General features: G+C 52.3%; 1 protein-coding gene across 8 annotated transcripts in view; it reads left to right on the forward strand.

Annotated features, from left to right (window-relative positions):
• Positions 1-18,739, forward strand: part of LOC125111508 (uncharacterized) — a 29,052-nt gene that overhangs the window by 1,180 nt on the left and 9,133 nt on the right. For 6 of the 8 annotated variants that reach the window (XR_007130871.1, XM_047753465.1, XM_047753466.1 and 3 more), the window contains 19 exons: positions 100-262; positions 1,223-1,402; positions 2,498-2,672; positions 3,740-3,861; positions 4,469-4,594; positions 4,872-5,104; positions 5,246-5,385; positions 6,495-6,722; positions 7,021-7,356; positions 7,801-8,181; positions 9,579-9,749; positions 10,374-10,531; positions 11,906-12,046; positions 12,316-12,433; positions 12,617-12,801; positions 12,972-13,097; positions 13,221-13,413; positions 17,461-17,612; positions 18,553-18,639. Coding sequence is in view for 7 of the 8 variants with exons in the window: in XM_047753465.1 (XP_047609421.1) it covers positions 100-262; positions 1,223-1,402; positions 2,498-2,672; positions 3,740-3,861; positions 4,469-4,594; positions 4,872-5,104; positions 5,246-5,385; positions 6,495-6,722; positions 7,021-7,356; positions 7,801-8,181; positions 9,579-9,749; positions 10,374-10,531; positions 11,906-12,046; positions 12,316-12,433; positions 12,617-12,801; positions 12,972-13,097; positions 13,221-13,413; positions 17,461-17,612; positions 18,553-18,639 (3,415 nt within the window). In the remaining variant the exon portion in view is untranslated. The remainder of the gene's footprint in view (positions 1-99; positions 263-1,222; positions 1,403-2,497; positions 2,673-3,739; positions 3,862-4,468; positions 4,595-4,871; positions 5,105-5,245; positions 5,386-6,494; positions 6,723-7,020; positions 7,357-7,800; positions 8,182-9,578; positions 9,750-10,373; positions 10,532-11,905; positions 12,047-12,315; positions 12,434-12,616; positions 12,802-12,971; positions 13,098-13,220; positions 13,414-17,460; positions 17,613-18,552; positions 18,640-18,739) is intronic. The other 2 variants (XM_047753464.1, XM_047753467.1) reach the window with 2 other exon arrangements.

An 18,739-nucleotide genomic window follows, 5' to 3' on the forward strand; every position in this document is an offset into this window, starting at 1 on the left:
GTGAGTGTCCAACATGGCCCCGCCTGCATCCAGGCTCTGGAGAGGAAAGGCCCCTGTGCCAACAGCCCGAAGCCATAGCCCCTCCTTTCTCCACCCCAGGGGCCACTTCTATAACACACCTGGGGCATTTGACTGGGGGCGCTTCCGGGCCCTGGCTGAGGAGTCCCAGCTCCAAGATCAAAGCCCGCACCTCTTCCTGCAGCAGTTTCAGCAGCCTGGCGTCTATGTCTTTCATCTGAACAGCAATCGGCATCGGAAGATGGTTTGTCTGTGATGGTTATGGTTTTCTTCATTTAAGACATCATCCCACCGTTTCCCCTCTCTTTAAAAAATGCTGCCACGGGAGTTCCCACTGTGGCTCAGCAGATTAAGAACCTGACGTAGAGTCCATGAACATGCAGGTTTGAATCCTGGCCTTGATCAGTGGGTTAAGGATCCAGTGTTGCTGTGAGCTTGGCATAAGTTGCAAATGCAGCGTGGATCCAGCGTGGCTGTGGCTATGGTGCAGGCTGGCAGCTGCAACTCTAATTCAGACTCTAGTAGCCTGGGAACCTCCATATGCTGCAGGTGTGGCCCTAATAATAATAATAATAATAATAATGCTGCCTTATAACCACCCCAGACAGCTCACCAGGGAAGGAGGTGCCCTGGAAGCCTCCATCAAAGTCTCAAGGCCCCACAATCCTAACAGATAATTCTGGGGGTGCCAAGAAGAGTTATCCACAGCAGCCCAAATGTGTGGTGTGTAAGGAAGATTGTGAGGATGAAAACACAACATGTCTCAAAAGACATCAGAATGCCTGGCCATCCCCTGCTTGCCTCTCATTCTGAAGGCACACATCCCAAGCCAATCTACGAGGCTTTTACCTATGTGACCTGTGCGTGAGGCTACTGCTGATCCTGGTGCACTGTCTTGGTCACACACAGGATTGAGTATCTCAACCTGTCAGTCCAGCCTCTAAAAGGTTGTTCTGACATAGTCCTGAAACATGCAGACAGCTCCATGAACACTCATTGGATAGGGATTAGTTTCCCAGGAAATAATCCAGATTCAGCTCCCCCAGGTCTACACAAAGATCTAGACTATGGCTAACCAAATAGTCTTGAGAGTCTACAGATACAAATAGTCTAGATAGTTGACAGGCCAAGGTTCCCACTCTGTCCCCCGGCCAGGATCTGGCAGGCAGTGGGACAAAGGCTCAACAGATTTTCTTCCACCCAGTATGTTCGCACGCTCCCGCCAGGGGGCCAGTGTTTTGGGGAAGGGCCCTTTGTCCCCACGACTCCGGGGTATCTCATCCAAACTGGCATCGCCAAGATCCCCAAGCCCCTGAAGAGGTCTGACTGGCCAGGAGTCCTGGGGGAGATGGTTCTGCTCCTGGGGCTCTGCCTGCTTCTGTTGGTGAGTAAAGCTGGACGGGTGACATCTTAGCCACTGTGCCAGACTGCCTCTGCCGTACCCTGGAAATGGGTCTTCTAATTCGGGTCTGCTGTGATCAGAGTTGCTAAGACGCCAAAGGGACAAAGGGACAACTTCAGGCCTCCCGTGGTCAAAGCTTAGTAGGGAGAATATAGACAAGGAGACAAACAAATGCCAGCGAGGGTTGTGGAGTTCTGGGGAGAGTGTGCCAGGGGTCCCTGGCTACACAAAGGAAGGAGATGACAGTTCTCCCTGGGTGGTGAAGACAGACTTTCCTGAGAAGGTGATCCCCAAAAGAAGCTTGAAATATAGGATATGCAAGAATTCAGTCTCTGTACTGACCAAGGGGTTGGTGAATTGGGGGTGGGAGGGTAATGCGCCTGGGGAGGGGGCTGAGGAAGGGAGTGTTGTGAACAAGGCACAGAGGCATGAATCAGTGTTCATCTGCTCAGGGAACCAGTCATGGTCCCTGTGACTGCAGCTTTGGATGAACTGGGAGTGAGACCAAATTATGGATGGTCTCACCGGCCCTGCAAAGCAGTTTGGACTTGATCCTCTGGGCAGCGGGAATCAATTAAGAATTTTGAGCAAAAGAGGAGTTCCTGTTGTAGTGCAGCAGAAATGAATCTAACTAGTTGGAGCACTGGCCTCACTCAGTGGGTCGAGGATCCAGCATTGCTGTGAGCTGTGGTGTAGGTCGCAGAGGCAGCTCAGGGCCCACATTGCTGTGGCTGTGATGTAGCCAGCAGCTGCAGCTCCGATTTGACCCCTCGCCTGGGAACTCCATATGCCCTGGGTGCGGACCTTAAAAAAAAAAGAGAGAGAGAGAGAGAGAATTTTGAGCAAGGGAGAAAACTTGGTAAGATGTTTATGTTTACTCTAGCAATAAGGTGGAAGACAGAGATGGATTGGAAAGGCGAAAGCTCCAGAGAGGCTGTGAGAATGGTCCAAACAAGAGACGATGAGGCGCTCCTAACCCAGCTAGGAGCAGGGCGGTCCTCCTCTCAGAGTCTTCAGAAAGGGTGCTTCTCTATAAGTCTCCCCTTTCCTTCACATCGCTCACAACGCACCTTGCAGATTCAGTGTCACAGCCTGAGCTGGGCCCGGAAGGCGGCTCCCCAACCCACCTTCAGGAAGCATCAGCAGGGCTACAACCTGGACGCCTACGCCTCCCCAAGCACTCAGATAACATCCATTAGGAGAGGCCGACCACACCAAGACTCAGACACCCCCAGGGTTAAGGGAGGTCATGGTGAGTGACGGGCTTTGGGCTGGAATCTCAGAGGTGCCCCCAAATCCAACTGGCCAGCTCAAGCTTCCTTGCTCATCCTCTTAGATGAATTATTATTCCACTCCTCTTCACTCACTCATTCATTCACTCAGTAAATGTTGACTGAGTAGCCACTGTGTGCCAGACATGGCCAGATTCTAGGAGCACACAGCATAGAATAAGATAGAGACATCTAAATACAAACTTTCCTGTTGTGGCACAGTGGGTTAAGAATCTAATGGCAGCATGGAGTTCCCGTCCTGGCTCAGCAGAAACCAATCTGACTAGCATCCATGAGGACCCAGCTTCAATCCCTGGCCTCGCTCAGTGGTCAAGGATTCGGTGTTGCTGTGAGCTGTGGTATAGGCCGTCAGCTGCAGCTCTGATTAAACCCTTGGCCTGGGAACCTCCATATGCTACAGGTGCAGCCCTAAAAAGACACACACACACAAAAAGAATCCGACGGCAGCAGCTCAGGTTGCTGTGGAGGTGTAGCTTCAATCCTCAGCCCTGCACAGTGAGTTAAAGGGTCCAGCGTTGCTGCAGCTGTGGCATAGGTCACAGCTGCAGCTCAGACTCAATCCCTGGTCCAGGAATTTCCATATGCTTCAAGTGTGGCCATAAAAAAAAATAAATAAAAATTTAAAAATAAATAAATACAAACTTTCCAAAAGAAAGGTACAATAACCATGTACAAAGTGGCCAAGTTAGGAAACGACCGGTTCTTCCAGAGGAGGCCTTATGTGTCACCCTGAAGGGTTTCACCTTCTACTCTTGCTACCCAAAGTGTGGGCCTCAGAGAGTGGCAGTTTGTTCTTCTCAGACTTCAAGGTGATTGTGAACTACCTGGGGAATCTTTTGCCACAATAGGTGGGGCCTGGAATTTTGCATTTCTAGCAAGTTCTTTGGCAAAGCCAATGCTGCTCTTCCAAAGCCCACACTTTCAGTAGCCAGACTGTGAGGACCTGAGGAGGATGATATGTGGAGAACTGCAGGGAAACTCGTATTTGCATTTCAGGGGGGTAACCCTGCTTCCCCACCCCCCACAGGGGGGAGCTGGGAGGCTGACGAGCAGGTGGACCTGGAGGGCTTTGACACAGAAACCTTCTTTGGGATTCTGCTCAAGCAGTCTCTGTCGGTGACAACCAAACTCGGCCAGACCAAGGAGGAGGTGAGTGGAGAAGCTGGGGAAGCCAGAAGGGCCAGAAGCGAATTTGTCTCGGGGAAAGTTGGTGAGGGGACTTAGGGCTTAAAGAAACCCTCAGGGTATCCATAATGAACCAGAAAAAATATATATCTTTCAGGACGGGAGATAGAAGATTTCAGATTAAATTTAGGACCGATTTTTTTGAGACCTAGGGACTCAGATCACTGGTGGGAATCTATCCAAGCCGCCTCAGGCATCTAAGACCCCCCCTTCCCCCCTTTCCCTCCACCCCCCTTCTTCTCCCCCTCCTCCCTTCCCCCCTCTCCTTCCCCCCCAACCCCCGCTCCTGATCCGGGTGGCCCATCTGGGTGAGCAAATGCAGGCCAGTAGGTGCATTTGGGAGCAAAAAGAGCTCCCAAATGCAGTAGCTCTTGGGAGCAAAAAGAGCACACCTGAAATCCAAGTTTCTAAGCTGGATCGGAGGTTCCCCAGTAGGACAAAGCAAGCTGGGTCCTGCCCTCTGGGTCTAGTCCTAGTGTGAGGGCACTTGGTCCTCTGGGGTCCCTCCACAAACTGACAGCAGGGGGCGCTGCGACCACTGCCGCGAATGAGGCTGGACGCCCTCTTGCAGCTCAAAGTCCTCTGCCTCAAACTTGCGAACGAAGCCCAGGCCCTCCAGCAGCTGTGGGGAGCTGAGCGTCGCATCCCAGCCTCCAACGGCCAGCTTCTGGAGAGCCCCCAGGGGGAGCGGCGACAGGTTGGCTGTGTTCGCGCTTTCCATCTGGTCCCTGGGGCCACATGCGCCTCTTCCTCCCTCACTGTGGGTGCCCCCACATCACCGGTTCGATCTCCAGGGCCCCGGGGGTTTTAGCCCCACCCCTTCCGCCCCCTCTGCCACTGCCGCCACGCCCACACCCAGTGCGCCACACCTCCCAGGGGGAGCGGGTGTCCCGTCCCCCGAGGCGGCTGTCCCCGGCGGCGGCGGCGGCGGTGCCCCCTACAGGTAGGCATGGCGGGGTGATCTCTGACTCCAGGCTGCGGAGGCAGCTGCCAGGGCGGCGGAGGACGAGGCCAGGCGGAGGGGGCACCTGGCAGGCCGGTACGCAGCAAGCCTTGGTCACCAGCTGACGCTCCTTCGCCAAGACCTCCGTGCAAGGCAGGAGCAGTGGGGCTCCTTCTACTCAGCGCTTGCGGCAGCTCAGCGGCTGCTGCAGGCACATTGGGGCTCCCAGCCGCAGCTCCCCCAGACTATGCAGAAGCCAGAAGGGTGTGTACCTGGTGAATCCGAGTCAGGCTGAGTGAGACCTGGAGGGGGAGGGAGGGCGCGAGTGTGGCCACACGAAAATGTCCTTCTCCCATCCCTAGTTGCTCCTCTCTAGTGGGTCCTTCCCCCAACCCCCACCCCCAGGCCATCGTACCCCTGCAGAGAAGTCCCTCAGCTGGATGCTGTGCTGGACCGCTTGTCCCAGGCTGTGCTGCAGGAGGGCCACCGCCTGAAGGCCTGGGGCGTCCTGGGCTCTGGCACTGGGGCCAAGCTGCTGCAGCCAGGTGAGCCTCAGCCAGGGCCACACCCCACACCACCCACCCCACCGCTGTCCACCCCCCCACCCCACCCCCGCCGCCGAAACCTGGCCCTGTACGCAGTCCCACCCCTAAGACACCTGCAGGGGAGGAAGGGAGGAGGAAGGCTAAACAAGTGGAAACCCCCAAGGCTGGGAGGGGCTTCCTGTGCAGCGTCCTGGGCAAACCGTCTGCGTTACAGAAGAGGGGGCTTCAGAAATGGGAAGAGCAGAGGAGGAAACAAACAAAATCACCACAAAGTTTAGCTTTACACAGAGGGGAGCACTTCCGGAGGGCAAAGGCCTGATGGACAAGGGCAAGAGGCCCGATTTGGAAAAAGCTGGACTTGCCTGGAAAGGAAAGTGGGAGGAGAAGGCTCTCCTTGGAGACCCTGTGGGTATGGTCTGCTGGGTTTTAGGAGGCCTTTTTTTTTTTTTTTTTTTTAAACTTTAAATGATTGTCAGTGCAGTAGCAGTATGCCAAGTAGTAACATGTAACACGTTCTTCAATTCTATCATCTAACGCTTTTGACTAAGAGAAACTAAAAGCAGCCCAAATAATTATTTTTTTCTTTTCTGTTGTTTTCTTTTTTGCTTTTTGTTTTTTAGGGCTGCACCTGTGGCATATGGAGGTTCCCAGGCTAGGGGTCGAAGCAGAGTTACAGCTGCCAGCCTACGCCACAGCACAGCAACACAGGATCCAAGCTGCATCTGCAACCTACACCACAGTTCACAGCAATGCCAGATCCTTAACCCATTGAACGAGGTCAGGGATCGAGCCCACAACCTCACAGTTCCTAGTCAGATTCATTTCCGCTGCACGGTGATGGGAACTCCCCAAATAATTATACTAGTATCCCTTGTTCCAGTTGCAGCCAACTGGATGATGATGTCAGGATCATGTCCTGAATGTGGAGTCCTGACCTAGACTCAGCAAAAGACAAGATCCCCTTCCCTTGGGGAGCACCTGCTACGCCCCATGCCGGGTATCCTTGGGTATGGGGTTCTCACCAACACCTTGGGGTCACCGGCCAAGGGAGCCCCTAACTTGCCAGATGGCCTCAGACCCAGGCTTAGTAGGTGTTTGCTCTCCTGCAGCCTCAACAAGCCCTTCAGGGGGCCTTGAAGATGTCCGTGTGAATCCTGTCACCAAGTTGGTGGTGCCTGGCCCCAACTGTGCGATGCTGCCAGCCAGCGGCTGCACCGGGCCCGTACCTCCGGGCTACTTCATCCACCCTGACACTGGGCGGGTGCTGCCTGAGGCTGGAAATCTGGGCTATGATCTGCAGGAAGCTACCCTGGTGCCTACCACTGACTCCAGTTCTGGTGAGACTCTGACCACTGAGTAGCCCCCACCCAGTGCAGGGCTCCCTGGGGAACGAACGCCTGGGGGGCACAGCATGGGAAGCAGGGCTCTCCTTGGACACTGGGGCTTGGTGATGAGCAGAGCGATAAAGGCCTCCTCCCCCTTCCTCACTGTACATCCTTGCTTTGGAGGCATCTTGCTGGACAGCGCTGCTGGGGGAAGAAAGCCCTGCCCAAGCAGCTCTCATTCCTGCCCTGCTCCCAGGGAGGGAAGCGGCCATGCCCAGGGGTGTCAGCGCATCCCTGGCTCTCTGTTCAGGTGACGTCCGAACATCAGAAGCTGCCATCCTCCCCTATGTGCCCTTCCCAACCTGTCCTGCCACGGGCTCCCCTCCGGCCACCTGCCTGCCTGTCCTGCAGCCAAGAAGGACGTCACAGCTGGGGGCTCTCATGACAGACCCCATCACTGGCCTGGAGGTGCCCGTGCTGGCTGTGACTCTGCACCCACACACGAGGCAGTGGCTCACCCTCGGGGGGACGTACCGCAACCCCCTCACCCAGACCGTGACCCCTCTAGAGCTGGGGGGCCCCCTGGAGGATCCAGTCACAGGAAACATCTCGCCAATCCTGGGAGTCGGGCTGGATGAAAATACAGGTCTCCCAGCTGTGCTCAGTGTCACCCTTCCGCCCTCTCCTCCCTTTCTCTCAGCCCCCAGACCCCTTCGCATTCTGGTCCAGGCTGCAAACTCCACCCCAAGGCCATCTCCCCCCACTCCCTCGTCCTGACTCCGCCTCGCACCCCTGCCTTCCCTCCCCTTCCCAGCTTCCCTCACTCAACCTTTACCATCTTCAGCACAGGGGCCCCCCAACACCCCAGGAGAAGAAAGAGAACTGAGCTGCTTCTGCAGTAAAAGTACATGTAGATGTTTCAAACCTAGAAGGGCATTCCTCCTCCCACCACCCCCATGTTCTACCCCCGCCCCTTGCCCCAAACTCTGCACGCCCCCCATGACCTCCACCCCTGCCTGTCCCGGGCCCTGGTTCTCTCTCGTCTGTCCGTGTCCCTTCCCACCTCATGGTCTTGGGTCCCTGTTTCCAGGTCAGGTGCTGGCCCTGGGAGGGCTGCAAGATGCCTCGGGGAACCTCATGCTACCTGGGGACAACTTTGTGGAGCCGCTGAGCGGAAACACTGTCCGGCTCCAGGGAGTTTCCCAACAGGAGGGCCGGACGGTGCCCCATGCGGGCGGCACACAGGCCCTGCTGGATGCCAATGTGCTGGTGGCCCAGAAGCATGTGATTGCAGTACTCCGCAGGTCCCAGGAGAGGCCAAGGTTGAGGAGACAGGGGCTTCTGGAGGCTGCAATCAAGGACATGAGACAGGCACTGACCTTGAGTCTGCACCACGCCCTGCAGCAGGCTCGGAGGCTGCAGAGACAGCAGGAGGCAGCAGAGAGCATCCAGGCTGGCAGCAGCAGGATAGGTACGTGTTGACCTGGCCTGAGGGCTTCCAGGCCCTGAAATCCCAGACCCAGAATGACCTCAGTATCCCTCAACCCTTAAACTCAGAGACGGGACTGCAGCCCCACTGGCCAGGCACACATGTGACCCAGGGAAGAGAGAAGGAACTCAGTGACCTCAGGCCCCAAGCTCATGCATGCTTGGCTTTTCATCTCTGTCTGTTCATCTCTTGGCAATTCCACGGGATCTCACACTTGATGTTTTTTTGTTTTGGTTTGGTTTGGTTTGGGGGTTTTTTGTTTTGTTTTGTTTTTTGTCTTTTTAGAGCCTCACCCACAGCATATGGAGGTTCCCAGGCTAAGGGTCCAATCAAAGCTATAGCTGCTGGCCTACACCACAGTCAGAGCAATGCAGGATCCGGGCCACGTCTGAGACCTGCACCACAGCTCATGGCAACACCAGATTTTTAACCCACTGAGTGAGGACAGGGATCGAACCTGCAACCTCATGGTTCCTAGTCAGATTCGTTTCCACTGTGCCACAATGGGAACTCCTTTTTTTTTCTTTTTTCTTTTTTTTTTAATGCTTGATGTTTGTAAAGTGTATATTCTCTTGCAATTTCATAGGATCCCCAAACACCATAAGCTGTCATGACACTCATTTTATATTGTGGACTCTGAAGTGGAGGGAGTTAAGAGACTCGCCCACCAGGGTCGCAGAGGTGGTGAGCTGCAGAACCATGCCTAAAGTCTCTTGGGACCTCAATCCCCTCGTCACTTTTCTTTCTACAGCAGCCTTCAACTTCCCACTAAGAAACTCAAGAAAGGATCCCAACCCCTCTGCCTCCCCCACAGCACCGGAACAAGGGCAGGGAAAGGAAGTAGGAGGAGCATCTTCCTAGAGCTTATCTCACTCTTTCTAGAAACTTCTGCCCAGAGTGTGTCAAAGAAGAGCCAGGGTTTGGGATCAGAACTGACTTGAGTTTGAAGACACCCCCCCACCCACCACCACCATTTATTAACTTTCCTTGGGCAATTACTAAAACTCACTCTGCCTCCCTTAGAACATCTTTTCAGTACATACTTCAGAAATACAGCTGTAGGGCCAAATAAAATATAATTTATAGGGAGTTCTGAGCTCAGATTCTGGCCCATGGAGATGCTCAAGAACATCTGTCCCTTCTCTCCCACTTTTTCAGTGTCACCTGGAAATTATTCTCAGCTTCCCAAAATTCTGGCTGTCACTTATTTCTTCCCTTGTAAATTCAAAATGCGAAGCTGGGCCCCAGGGGAAACAAATGCAGTCTTTGCAGGAAGCCTCTCTGGTCAGAGGTGTAGCCCTTTGAGCCCAAAACCCCCACTCCACCCCCAGTGTGGCACTCAGCCCCTCTCCTCTCTGTGCCCCCTCCCCTTGTGTTAGGAATGATGTGCTACCCGGGGACAGCGCTACAGGTCCCCGTCCTGTATGGGATGGAGATCCCAGACCCTGAGGGCTCAGGACTCATGGTGCCCGTGCTGGGCATGGCGAGTGATGGGAACTCTGGTGACACCATCCCTCTGGCAGGTTCAATGGAAGATGCCAGCGGCAAAGGTATGGGGGAATTAGGGGACTCTGAAAGCCCCAGGGAATCAGGAATGGGACAGAAAACCCTGTACAGCTTGGGAGGGGTGCCCTCCACTCTCTCTGAGCCAAGGTGGGGTCATTCGGACACCACCCCAGGGCTGCTGAGACCCAAAATAAAGGTGCTCAGAGATTCTAGATCCCTGGTGCCACAGGTCACTGATCTCCCTTTGAAAGGTGAGCATTTGGGGGACTTCCCGTTGTGGCTCAGCGGTAATAAACCCGACTAGAATCTATGAGGACACAGGTTCAATCCTTGGCCTCGCTCAGTGGGTTAAGGATCCGGTGTTGCCCCGAGTTAAGGATCCCGTGTTGCTGTGGCTGTGGTGTAGGCTGGCAGCTGCAGCTCTGATTCGACCCCTAGCCTGGGAACTTCAGTATGCTGCAAGTGTGGCCTTAAAAAAAAAAAAAAAAGAGCGACTCTCACCCTCAGGTGCTGCAGCTTCCAGGAGGCCCTCTAATCCAGCTAGGAACCCCTCAAAGAGTGAGTGGGATTTGAAGGGCTCCTTTCACTCCCTCCAGCTGTGTTGCCCTCTTCCCATGACTGCCCTCCCTCTGGTTACTAAAGCCAGTGGTGGGCGTGCCACCCCACAGGTCTCGTCCCAATTGCAATTGGGGCTCAAGCCATAGATGCCTTGACTGGTGAGCCTGGTCCGGTCATCGGTGCTCAGATGGATCCCTCTGCCAGGGTGGTGGTGCCCGTTGTCCAGGTGCTGGAGGCCTTACCCCGGGAAGTGAGAGACCCTGGTCTGGTACGTAGGAGGCGTTCACTCATTTGTTTCTTCTTTCACTCAGCATTTACCTATCGGGAACCTTCTGTGTCCCAGGCACTGTATTAGATGCTGAGACACAGACAGCCAGACAGGGCAGCAGGCAAGGCCAGTGAGGAGGGCAGGATACAAGCCCCAAACAGCTTAAAGTGCTTGGCTGAGGCCAAGAAAGGTGGTGACCAATCATAAAAACCAGGGGGCACTACTGAAGGATGCGAAGTCGACCTGTGGTTGATCAGATGTGCACATTTTCAAGACTTTTGGGAAATTTGGAATAATACAAAAAGAAAATCTCAAAATCCTACTACTTTTTTTTTCTCTTTTTTCTTTTTACAGCCACACCTGTAGCATACGGAGGTTCCAGGGCTAGGGGTCTAATTGGAGCTGTAGCTGCCAGCCAAAACCACAGCCACAGCAACTTGGGATCCGAGCCGCATCTGCGACCTAACCACAGCTCACAGCAACACCGGTTCCTTAACCCACTGAGTGAGGCCAGGGATCGAACCCGCATCTTCACAGACAATATGTTGGGTTCTTAACCCACTTAGCCACAATGAGAACTACATTTTTTTAAGTATATAAATCAAAATGTAAGCACGCCCTCCTCTCCATTCCTCTCACTCCATCTCCATCCACAACACTCCCCTGCGTTTTGCTCCCCTATCCAGACGCGACTCACCTCTCCTCTGGTCTCGCCCTCCAAACGCAGCCACGATTAACAGGTTGGCACACCCCCTTCCAGACCTTTTTATGCTTGCGTATGTGTATATATAATCAGCATTCTAGCAAGTTCTCTCTGGCAGCTGTGCAAAAGATGAATGCAAGCAGAGCCAGACTAGAGCAGGAAGCCCTGTCAGGTGGTTATGGCAGTAATTCAGCCTTTGGCAGGTCCTGCATGAAAATAAAAATGATTTAGGGTCCTCCCGTGCCATCTCAGCCTAGTTAAAGTTTCAGAACAAAGAAGGATATGTTATAAAAGATTCCCGTTAGAAATGAAGACATTAAATTCCAGCCTCCCCTCACCCGTGCGCAGGTTGAGTAGGAAGGTGTGGTGTGAGGATCTGAGGACAGATTCCCGCTGCCATGTGCCCACTCCCGTGGCCTCCCAGGAGCATGGTGGGCAGGGGACAGATGACCTGGGAGGGCCCAGATGTCAGAAAGAGGGAGGGAGGGCCTGGAGCTTGCAGAAGGTGCATGGAGGTGAATTTTCCTTCTCCCACCACATCGGCTGCCTCACCAAGCTTCGTCTTGGAGGCCCATGGGGGAGACCCGTGTCTGGAGGGGGCTCTGGAGGTCTTCGGGCAGACCCCAGGCTGTGAGGACAAAATGTGAGCCCTAAACAAGCTGACATTACAGCTGGACACCCTGGAGAAGGAGCTGAAGGCCCGGGAGCAGTACTGGTGCCACCAGGAATATGAAGAGGCGTGGTTGGTGGAACATCTGGTGGCCCTGAGCCAGGAGCTGTTGTCCACAACAGGCAAAGCTTCCAAGCAGCAGGTGAGGCCCAGAGGCCCCGCCCCCCGGCCCCTCCCACCCATCTGCCCAGACCGAGCAGGTTTCTCCTGGAAGTGGGGAGCCCTTGCCTTCCCCCAGCCATGGGAATGGAATCCATCTCAGGGCAGACAGAGCCCCAGGCTTCCCCAGCTCCAGGCCCAGACTTCGGTACCCCCGAGTGTCTGGCAGGATGGAGGGGGCGGAGGAGCGGGCCCTGCCCAGAGGTCCTGCCTTCTCCTCGAAGGCCCACCCCTCTGCACTCCATCCCATAGCTCAGAGCTGCACAGGAGGCCTGCGAGGCCCTGGAGTCCTGCTGCCTGCGGGAGATGCAGAGGAGAGCCGGAGCCCTAAGCAGCCTGAGCAGCCCAGAGCGTGGCCTGCTCTCTCAAGGTGTGGTAGCATCCCCAGGCCCAGGTCCCCAGAGCACATGCTCCTAGGCCTCCTCGGCCTCCAGCTAGGCCCTGGCTCTGAATTGGCAGGTTCCCCTGGCTCCAATAAACCACTGTATCTTTCCGTGGCCTCCCTAATCCCGAGGTGGCACTGCCCTGTGGTCCTTTCCTCTGCCCCTTGCAGCAGACAGAGATGAGTGGGAACAGGAGGCGCAGGTGATGCTGGGCATGCAGAAGGTCCTGCAGAGTCTAGGGCAGGTGGCAGAAAAACTCAGGCACGCAGCTGGCTGGCTGTGGGGCCAGGAGGAGGAGATGCGGCTACAATGGAGCAGGAATCAGAGCCCACAGGTCTGGAGCCGTGCCAGGAAGGTGAGGCTCAGAGGCTGACAAGGCAACCCGTGTTTTCGGACGTGACTCTTCAGGATAATGTAATATTCAGGGATGGGTGGGCTCAAGGAGCAGCGGGTGGGCTGGGAGTGGAGAGGAGGAAGAGGAAGAGTCTCCATTCTACTTGGGGCATTTCATTCCCTGTGTGCTAGATGGTTCAGCATCTCTCCGAGGAGTTTCAGGAAGTGGTGAGGGAGAGACAGAGCTTCCTGGACAGGGCCCTGGGTCAGCTGCAGTACCAACGGGAGCTCAGCCGTCTCCAACTCCTGCATACCCAGGTACTGACCTCTGCACGTGGGGCATTGCGGGCTGGGGGAGGGTGTCAGAGAGAAGCTCCCAAAGCAGCCACATGGATGCATGGGAACCAAGCACAGAACTGGCTCCTGACTCTTTCATCCTAGATCGTGGCCTCAGGAACACCTGTGTGTTTGGAGAATTACCCTGGAGGCAGGTTTTACGGAACAATCAGCATGCCTCCCAGGGACCAGGCTGCAGCCTGCCCACTGTTGATTCCCTTCCTGAGGAGCCTCACTGCAGCATTAGTGGGAGCTCAAGGCCATGGCCTAGGATTGGAGGATGGGGGCCCAGGAACAGGTAAGACTGGTCCAGCGTTCCCGTCTGCTGCCAATCTTTTCTTTTTTTTTTTTTTTTTTTTTTTGTCTTTTTAGGGTCGCACCCACTGCATATGGAGGTTCCCAGGCTAGGGGTCTAATCAGAGCTACAGCTGCTGGCCTACACCACAGCCACAGCAATGCAGGATCCAAGCCCCGTCTGCAACCTACACCAGAGCTCATGGCAACATCAAATTTTTAACCCACTGAGTGAGGCCAGGGATCGAACCTGCATCCTCATGGATATTAGTCAGACTCATTTCCGCTGAGCCACGGCAGGAACTCCAATAAGTTCTGATACTATAATTGGAGCTTCAAGCACCATAAGACTGTAGGGCCATGGTAGACTCTTTAGGAAGAACATATGGGAACCCAACATATTACTTGTACATAACAAACTACTGTAATTATACACTATAGATAGTGTAATAAACTATCCCAAAATGTAGTGGCTTAAAACAACAAACCTTTATTATATCACAGTTGATGTGGGTCCAGAATCTGGGTGCAGGGAGTTCCCATTGTGTCTCTGTGGGTTAAAAACCTAACATAGTATCTATGAGGATAAGGCTTCAATCCCTGGCCTTGCTCAGTGGGTTAAGAAGGATCCAGTGTTGCCATGAGCTGCAGTGTAGGTCATAGATGGACTTGGATCCTGAGTTGTTGTGGCTGTGGTGTAGGCCGACAGCTTCCACTCCAATTTGACTCCTAGACTGGGAATTTCCATATGCCACAGATGTGGCCATTAAGAAAGAAAGAAAGAAAGAGAGAGAGAGAGAGAAAGAAAGAAAGAGAGAAAAAGAGAAAGAAAGAAAAAGAGAGAAAAGAAAAAGAAGAGAAAGAATGTGGGTGCAGTTTAGCTGGGCCTCTGACTCAGGGGCTCATACAGGCTCCATCAAGGTATCAGGCCAGGCTGCCATCATCTCAGGGTTTGACTGCAGAATCCAAGATCACCCTTGTGGCTGTTGGCAGACCTCAAATCCTCAATTCCCTGCTGTGAGAACTTCACAGGGCAGCCCACAACATGGCAACTGGCTTCCTTCAGAACAAATAAAAAGGGCAAAAAAAATGCAAATCACAGGCTTTTTGTATCCTGATCCTACCACTTTTGCCATGTTCTATTCATTGGAAGTAAATGACTAGATCCAACCCACACTCAAGAGGAAGGATTACACAAGGGCATGGAGAAACATGGGGGGATCATGGGAGCCATTCAGGAGGCCACTTGTCACACTTGATGCTACATCTGGCACTTTTTGACTTTGGCCACAGTCCTGTGCCTTTACACCAACAACTACTTTCTTCTTTGTTGAGATGCAGATAATACTGGCATCACATGGCCCTCAGGACTATTCTCTACCCTAAGGAAAGTAGACATCAGGTCCCAAGCCCACAAGGATGGAGCTGAACTGTAAGGACAAGTAACCTCCTTCCCCTGGTGGCCCCTGTTCAGAATTATCATGGCTGAAGTATTCAGTGGTGGAACCCCCAGGACTTAGGAGTATCAGAATCCCACCCTGGGAGTTCCCATCATGGCTCAGCGGTTAACAAACCCAACTAGCATCCATGAGGACATGGGTATGATCCCTGGCCTTGCTCAGTGGGTTAAGGATCTGGCATTGCCATGAGCTATGGTGTGGATTGCAGACCCATCTCGGATCTGGCATTGCTGTGGCTGTGGTGTAGGCCGGCAGCTACAGCTCCTATTGGACCCAGAGCCTGGGAACCTCCATATGCCATGGGTGCAGCCCTAGAAAAAAAAAAAAAAAAAAAAAGACAGAATCCCGCCCTGCCAATCAGCCCTTTCTCCCCACCCCCACCCTAAGATTCCCAAGAGATTTTTCCACATAAGGACAAACAAGTAGAAATCAAAGTCCCACTGTAACAATAACTTATCCAACTCCCCAAAGTAAATTCCTAAAGGCTATCTCCTCACTAAACATGGAATCTAAATCTTGGGATTTTACCCCAACCACATGTTACAAGGAGTTAATGGGAAAGTGAGACCCAGGGAGATAGGGAAGATAGAGAGAAAGAAGATCTTGCCCCAGAAAAGGACTCCAGATCCCTGGAATTACCACTGGGACTCCAGATTACCAAAACCCCCCTTGACATTGGAAAGAGTTCTTATTGTGGCTCAGGGAGTTAAGAATCCACCATAGAGCATGTGAGGAGGCAGGTTCAATCCCTGGCCTTACTCGGTGAGTTAAAGACCTGGTGTTGCTGTGGCTTCAGTGAAGGCTGGCAGCTGCAGCTCAGCTCCGATGCAACCCCTAGCCTAGGAATTTCCATATGCCACGGGTGGGGCTGTAAAAAGAAAAGAAAAAGAAAGAAATGGGAAAGAGAGTGTAGTTGGCCTGGACTGAAGACTCAGGTGTGTTCGAACTCACCTACAGGAAATGAGTGTGTGCTTTTGAGTCAGCCGCGATACAGGCTACTACAGGCACAGCTCTAAGGCCATCTTTGAATTCGCCTAGGAGTCAGCAAACTGTTGCCCACAGACCATCTCCAGCTTTCCACAAAGTTTAGAATAGTTTTACATTTGTAAAAGGTCAAAAGAAGAAGACCGTTTCTATGGAGAGCTTTACAGTATCTCATGGGCTATGCGAAATCTTTGTTATGCTGTGTCCTTTAATCTTCACAACAACCCAGTATAGTAGGTACTGTGGCTCCTTTTATAGATAAGGAAACTAAAGCTTCTAAATAGGTCAAGTAAGCCGTGAAAAATCACATTGCTAAGGAGGAGTTCAGGGAATTCAATCCCAGGGAATCTCACCCCAGAGCCTGTGCTCTTAACCTGCTTCCCCACATGAAAAATTATCCAACACTATGAAGGCAGTGCCAAAAGGGAGATGCAGGCAACATTTCCCGGTGAGTTTGCAGAAAACTGTGTATCAGAGAAGCAAGGAAGGTAAGAGAATCAGCCACACTTCTACCATGATGCCTGGGAGCACTTGAACCCCGATTTTGACCCTTTGCTGGGATAGCCCAAAATACTTACTTTTTTGTTTTTGTTGTCTTTTTATGGCCGTACCCACAACATATGGAAATTCCCTGGCTAGGGGTCGAATTGGAGCTCAGCTGCGGGCCTACACCACAACCATGGCAATGCAGGATCTGAGCCCCATCTGCAACCTACACTGCAGCTCACAGCAATGCTGGATCCTTAACCCACTGAGCAAGGCCAGGGATTGAACCCACATCCTCATGGATACTAGTTGGGTTCGTTACCACTGAGCCACAATGAGAACTCCTATGTCGAGTTCTTAACCCACTGAGCCACAACGGGAACTCCACACTTGACCATTTTTAATACTATTTCAACCTTCAACCTTCATTGTCTTACAATTTTATTTGATTTGGAATGCTGAAAGCAATGTTATATACGTTGTCTTATTTACACCTAGTAACCCAAATTCTGATTCTGTAAGATAGTGGAATTTTTTTTTTTAATAGATGAGAGAACTGATGCTCAAAGAAGTTAAGTGACTTTTCCAGGGTCTTACAGATCCTGGACCAGAACTCGGGTCCTCTGACTGCTAGTTCAGCATTCTTTCCTATACCACGCTACTCACACCTTTGTGTGTTGTCATCTCAAGAGGAAAAAGACGATAGAAATGTATAAAGACCTCAAGGCCCATTAGAGACAATTTTGTGGGGAAGTAAGATTAAGACAGCTAACGTTTACTGAGTGCTTACTGTGTGCCAGGCACTGTTCTGAGTATGTTCTATTTAGCTCCAACCAACCCTATGAAATAGAAGGAAATCTGTTGCCATCTTTTCTAGACGCTGATTCTGTTGTAGCACCTCTGACTAGGACTCAATTGCTTTTCCATAAAGATTGGCAGGAGGGCCTGAGCACAGTGCATGTATATATATAGCACAAGAGGGTGGGCGGGTGGGTGGGTGGATGGATACAAATACACCTTTTCCTAAGCTGAACTGCTCTTGTCATTGTTACTGTTGTTAATGTACTACTATTGCACAGAAAAGTCAGGGAAATCTTACTGTTTTCTCTGGATCTCTGCAGCCCCCAAAAGCTCTTGGCAGGACCTCCCAAAACCTGAGATAATGCAGAGGGAAGAACTAATCACTGTGCAGCCCACAGACCTATCTGCCAGGGAGTTTGTGGTTTACCAGTACGGCCTCTCCATCCTGCACCTCCTCGCCCCTCAGCTTCATGTGAGTCTGGCTTCTGCCCTTGCTGTGGAGCAAAGAAGTTCAAGGTGACCAGACTTTGAGGTGGTGGATATGCCTTAGGGTGAAGCACCCAGAACAGGGACCTCTCTAGGTCTCTCCTTTTAAGGAATCATTTTACCAATTTAAAGTGTAATCTATCAAGATGGGATAATTAGTAGAATGAAGTAGGCCCTTTGTACATGACAGAAAATATTCTATTACTTTTCATGAATTAACTCATTTAATTTTCACAAAAACCTGATGGCCTAGATGCTGTTTTGTTCTTTTTTTTTTTTTTTTTTTGTCTTTTGTTGTTGTTGCTATTTCTTGGGCCGCTCCCGCGGCATATGGAGGTTCCCAGGCTAGGGGTCGAATCGGTGCTGTAGCCACCGGCCTACACCAGAGCCACAGCAACAGCAACGCGGGATCCGAGCCACGTCTGCGACCTAACACCACAGCTCACGGCAACGCCGGATCGTTAACCCACTGAGCAAGGGCAGGGACCGAACCCGCAACCTCATGGTTCCTAGTCGGATTCGTTAACCACTGCGCCATGACGGGAACTCCCTGTTTTGTTCTTATTTTAAGATGAAGAGGGAAGACACAGAGTAGTTGAGTAAACTTACCCAAGAACACACCACCAAAAGGGTAGATCCAGGTTAGAATCCAGGCATTGTAGCCTGAGAGCCCCCAGGCCTGACTGCCACGTTACCTTTGTTGAGAAAAGTGATAAATTAACACTTGCAGTTGGCATGAATTTCAAATCCTGAGTTAATACCCTCTCCACTTGCCTGTAGTTTGTATTGAATCCACGTATCCTGTTACAATTTAAATTGATGTTCCCATGCCTTTACTTGGTTGGTGCTGTGTAACTGGGCTTCATGGGAACTTTTTTAGCAAGAGGATGGGTTTGGGGTTTGGTTTTGCTTTTGATTCTTTTCAGGCTCCAGAAATCACCCTGCAGATTGCTTCTCATCTTCCTGCTGTGGAAGCCTCAGACAATCCCTTCCAAGGTTCCTTCTTCTATCAGGTGCTTCAAATCCCCAGTCCCGATGTGGGTTTGTAGAATTCTAGGGTCTAGTAAGGAGAGACAGAAGCAAAAGGAACAAATGCCATAAAATGTTTTTCTG

The sequence above is a fragment of the Phacochoerus africanus genome, chromosome 11 (genome assembly GCF_016906955.1).
Source record: "Phacochoerus africanus isolate WHEZ1 chromosome 11, ROS_Pafr_v1, whole genome shotgun sequence".
Classification (NCBI taxonomy): domain Eukaryota; kingdom Metazoa; phylum Chordata; class Mammalia; order Artiodactyla; family Suidae; genus Phacochoerus; species Phacochoerus africanus.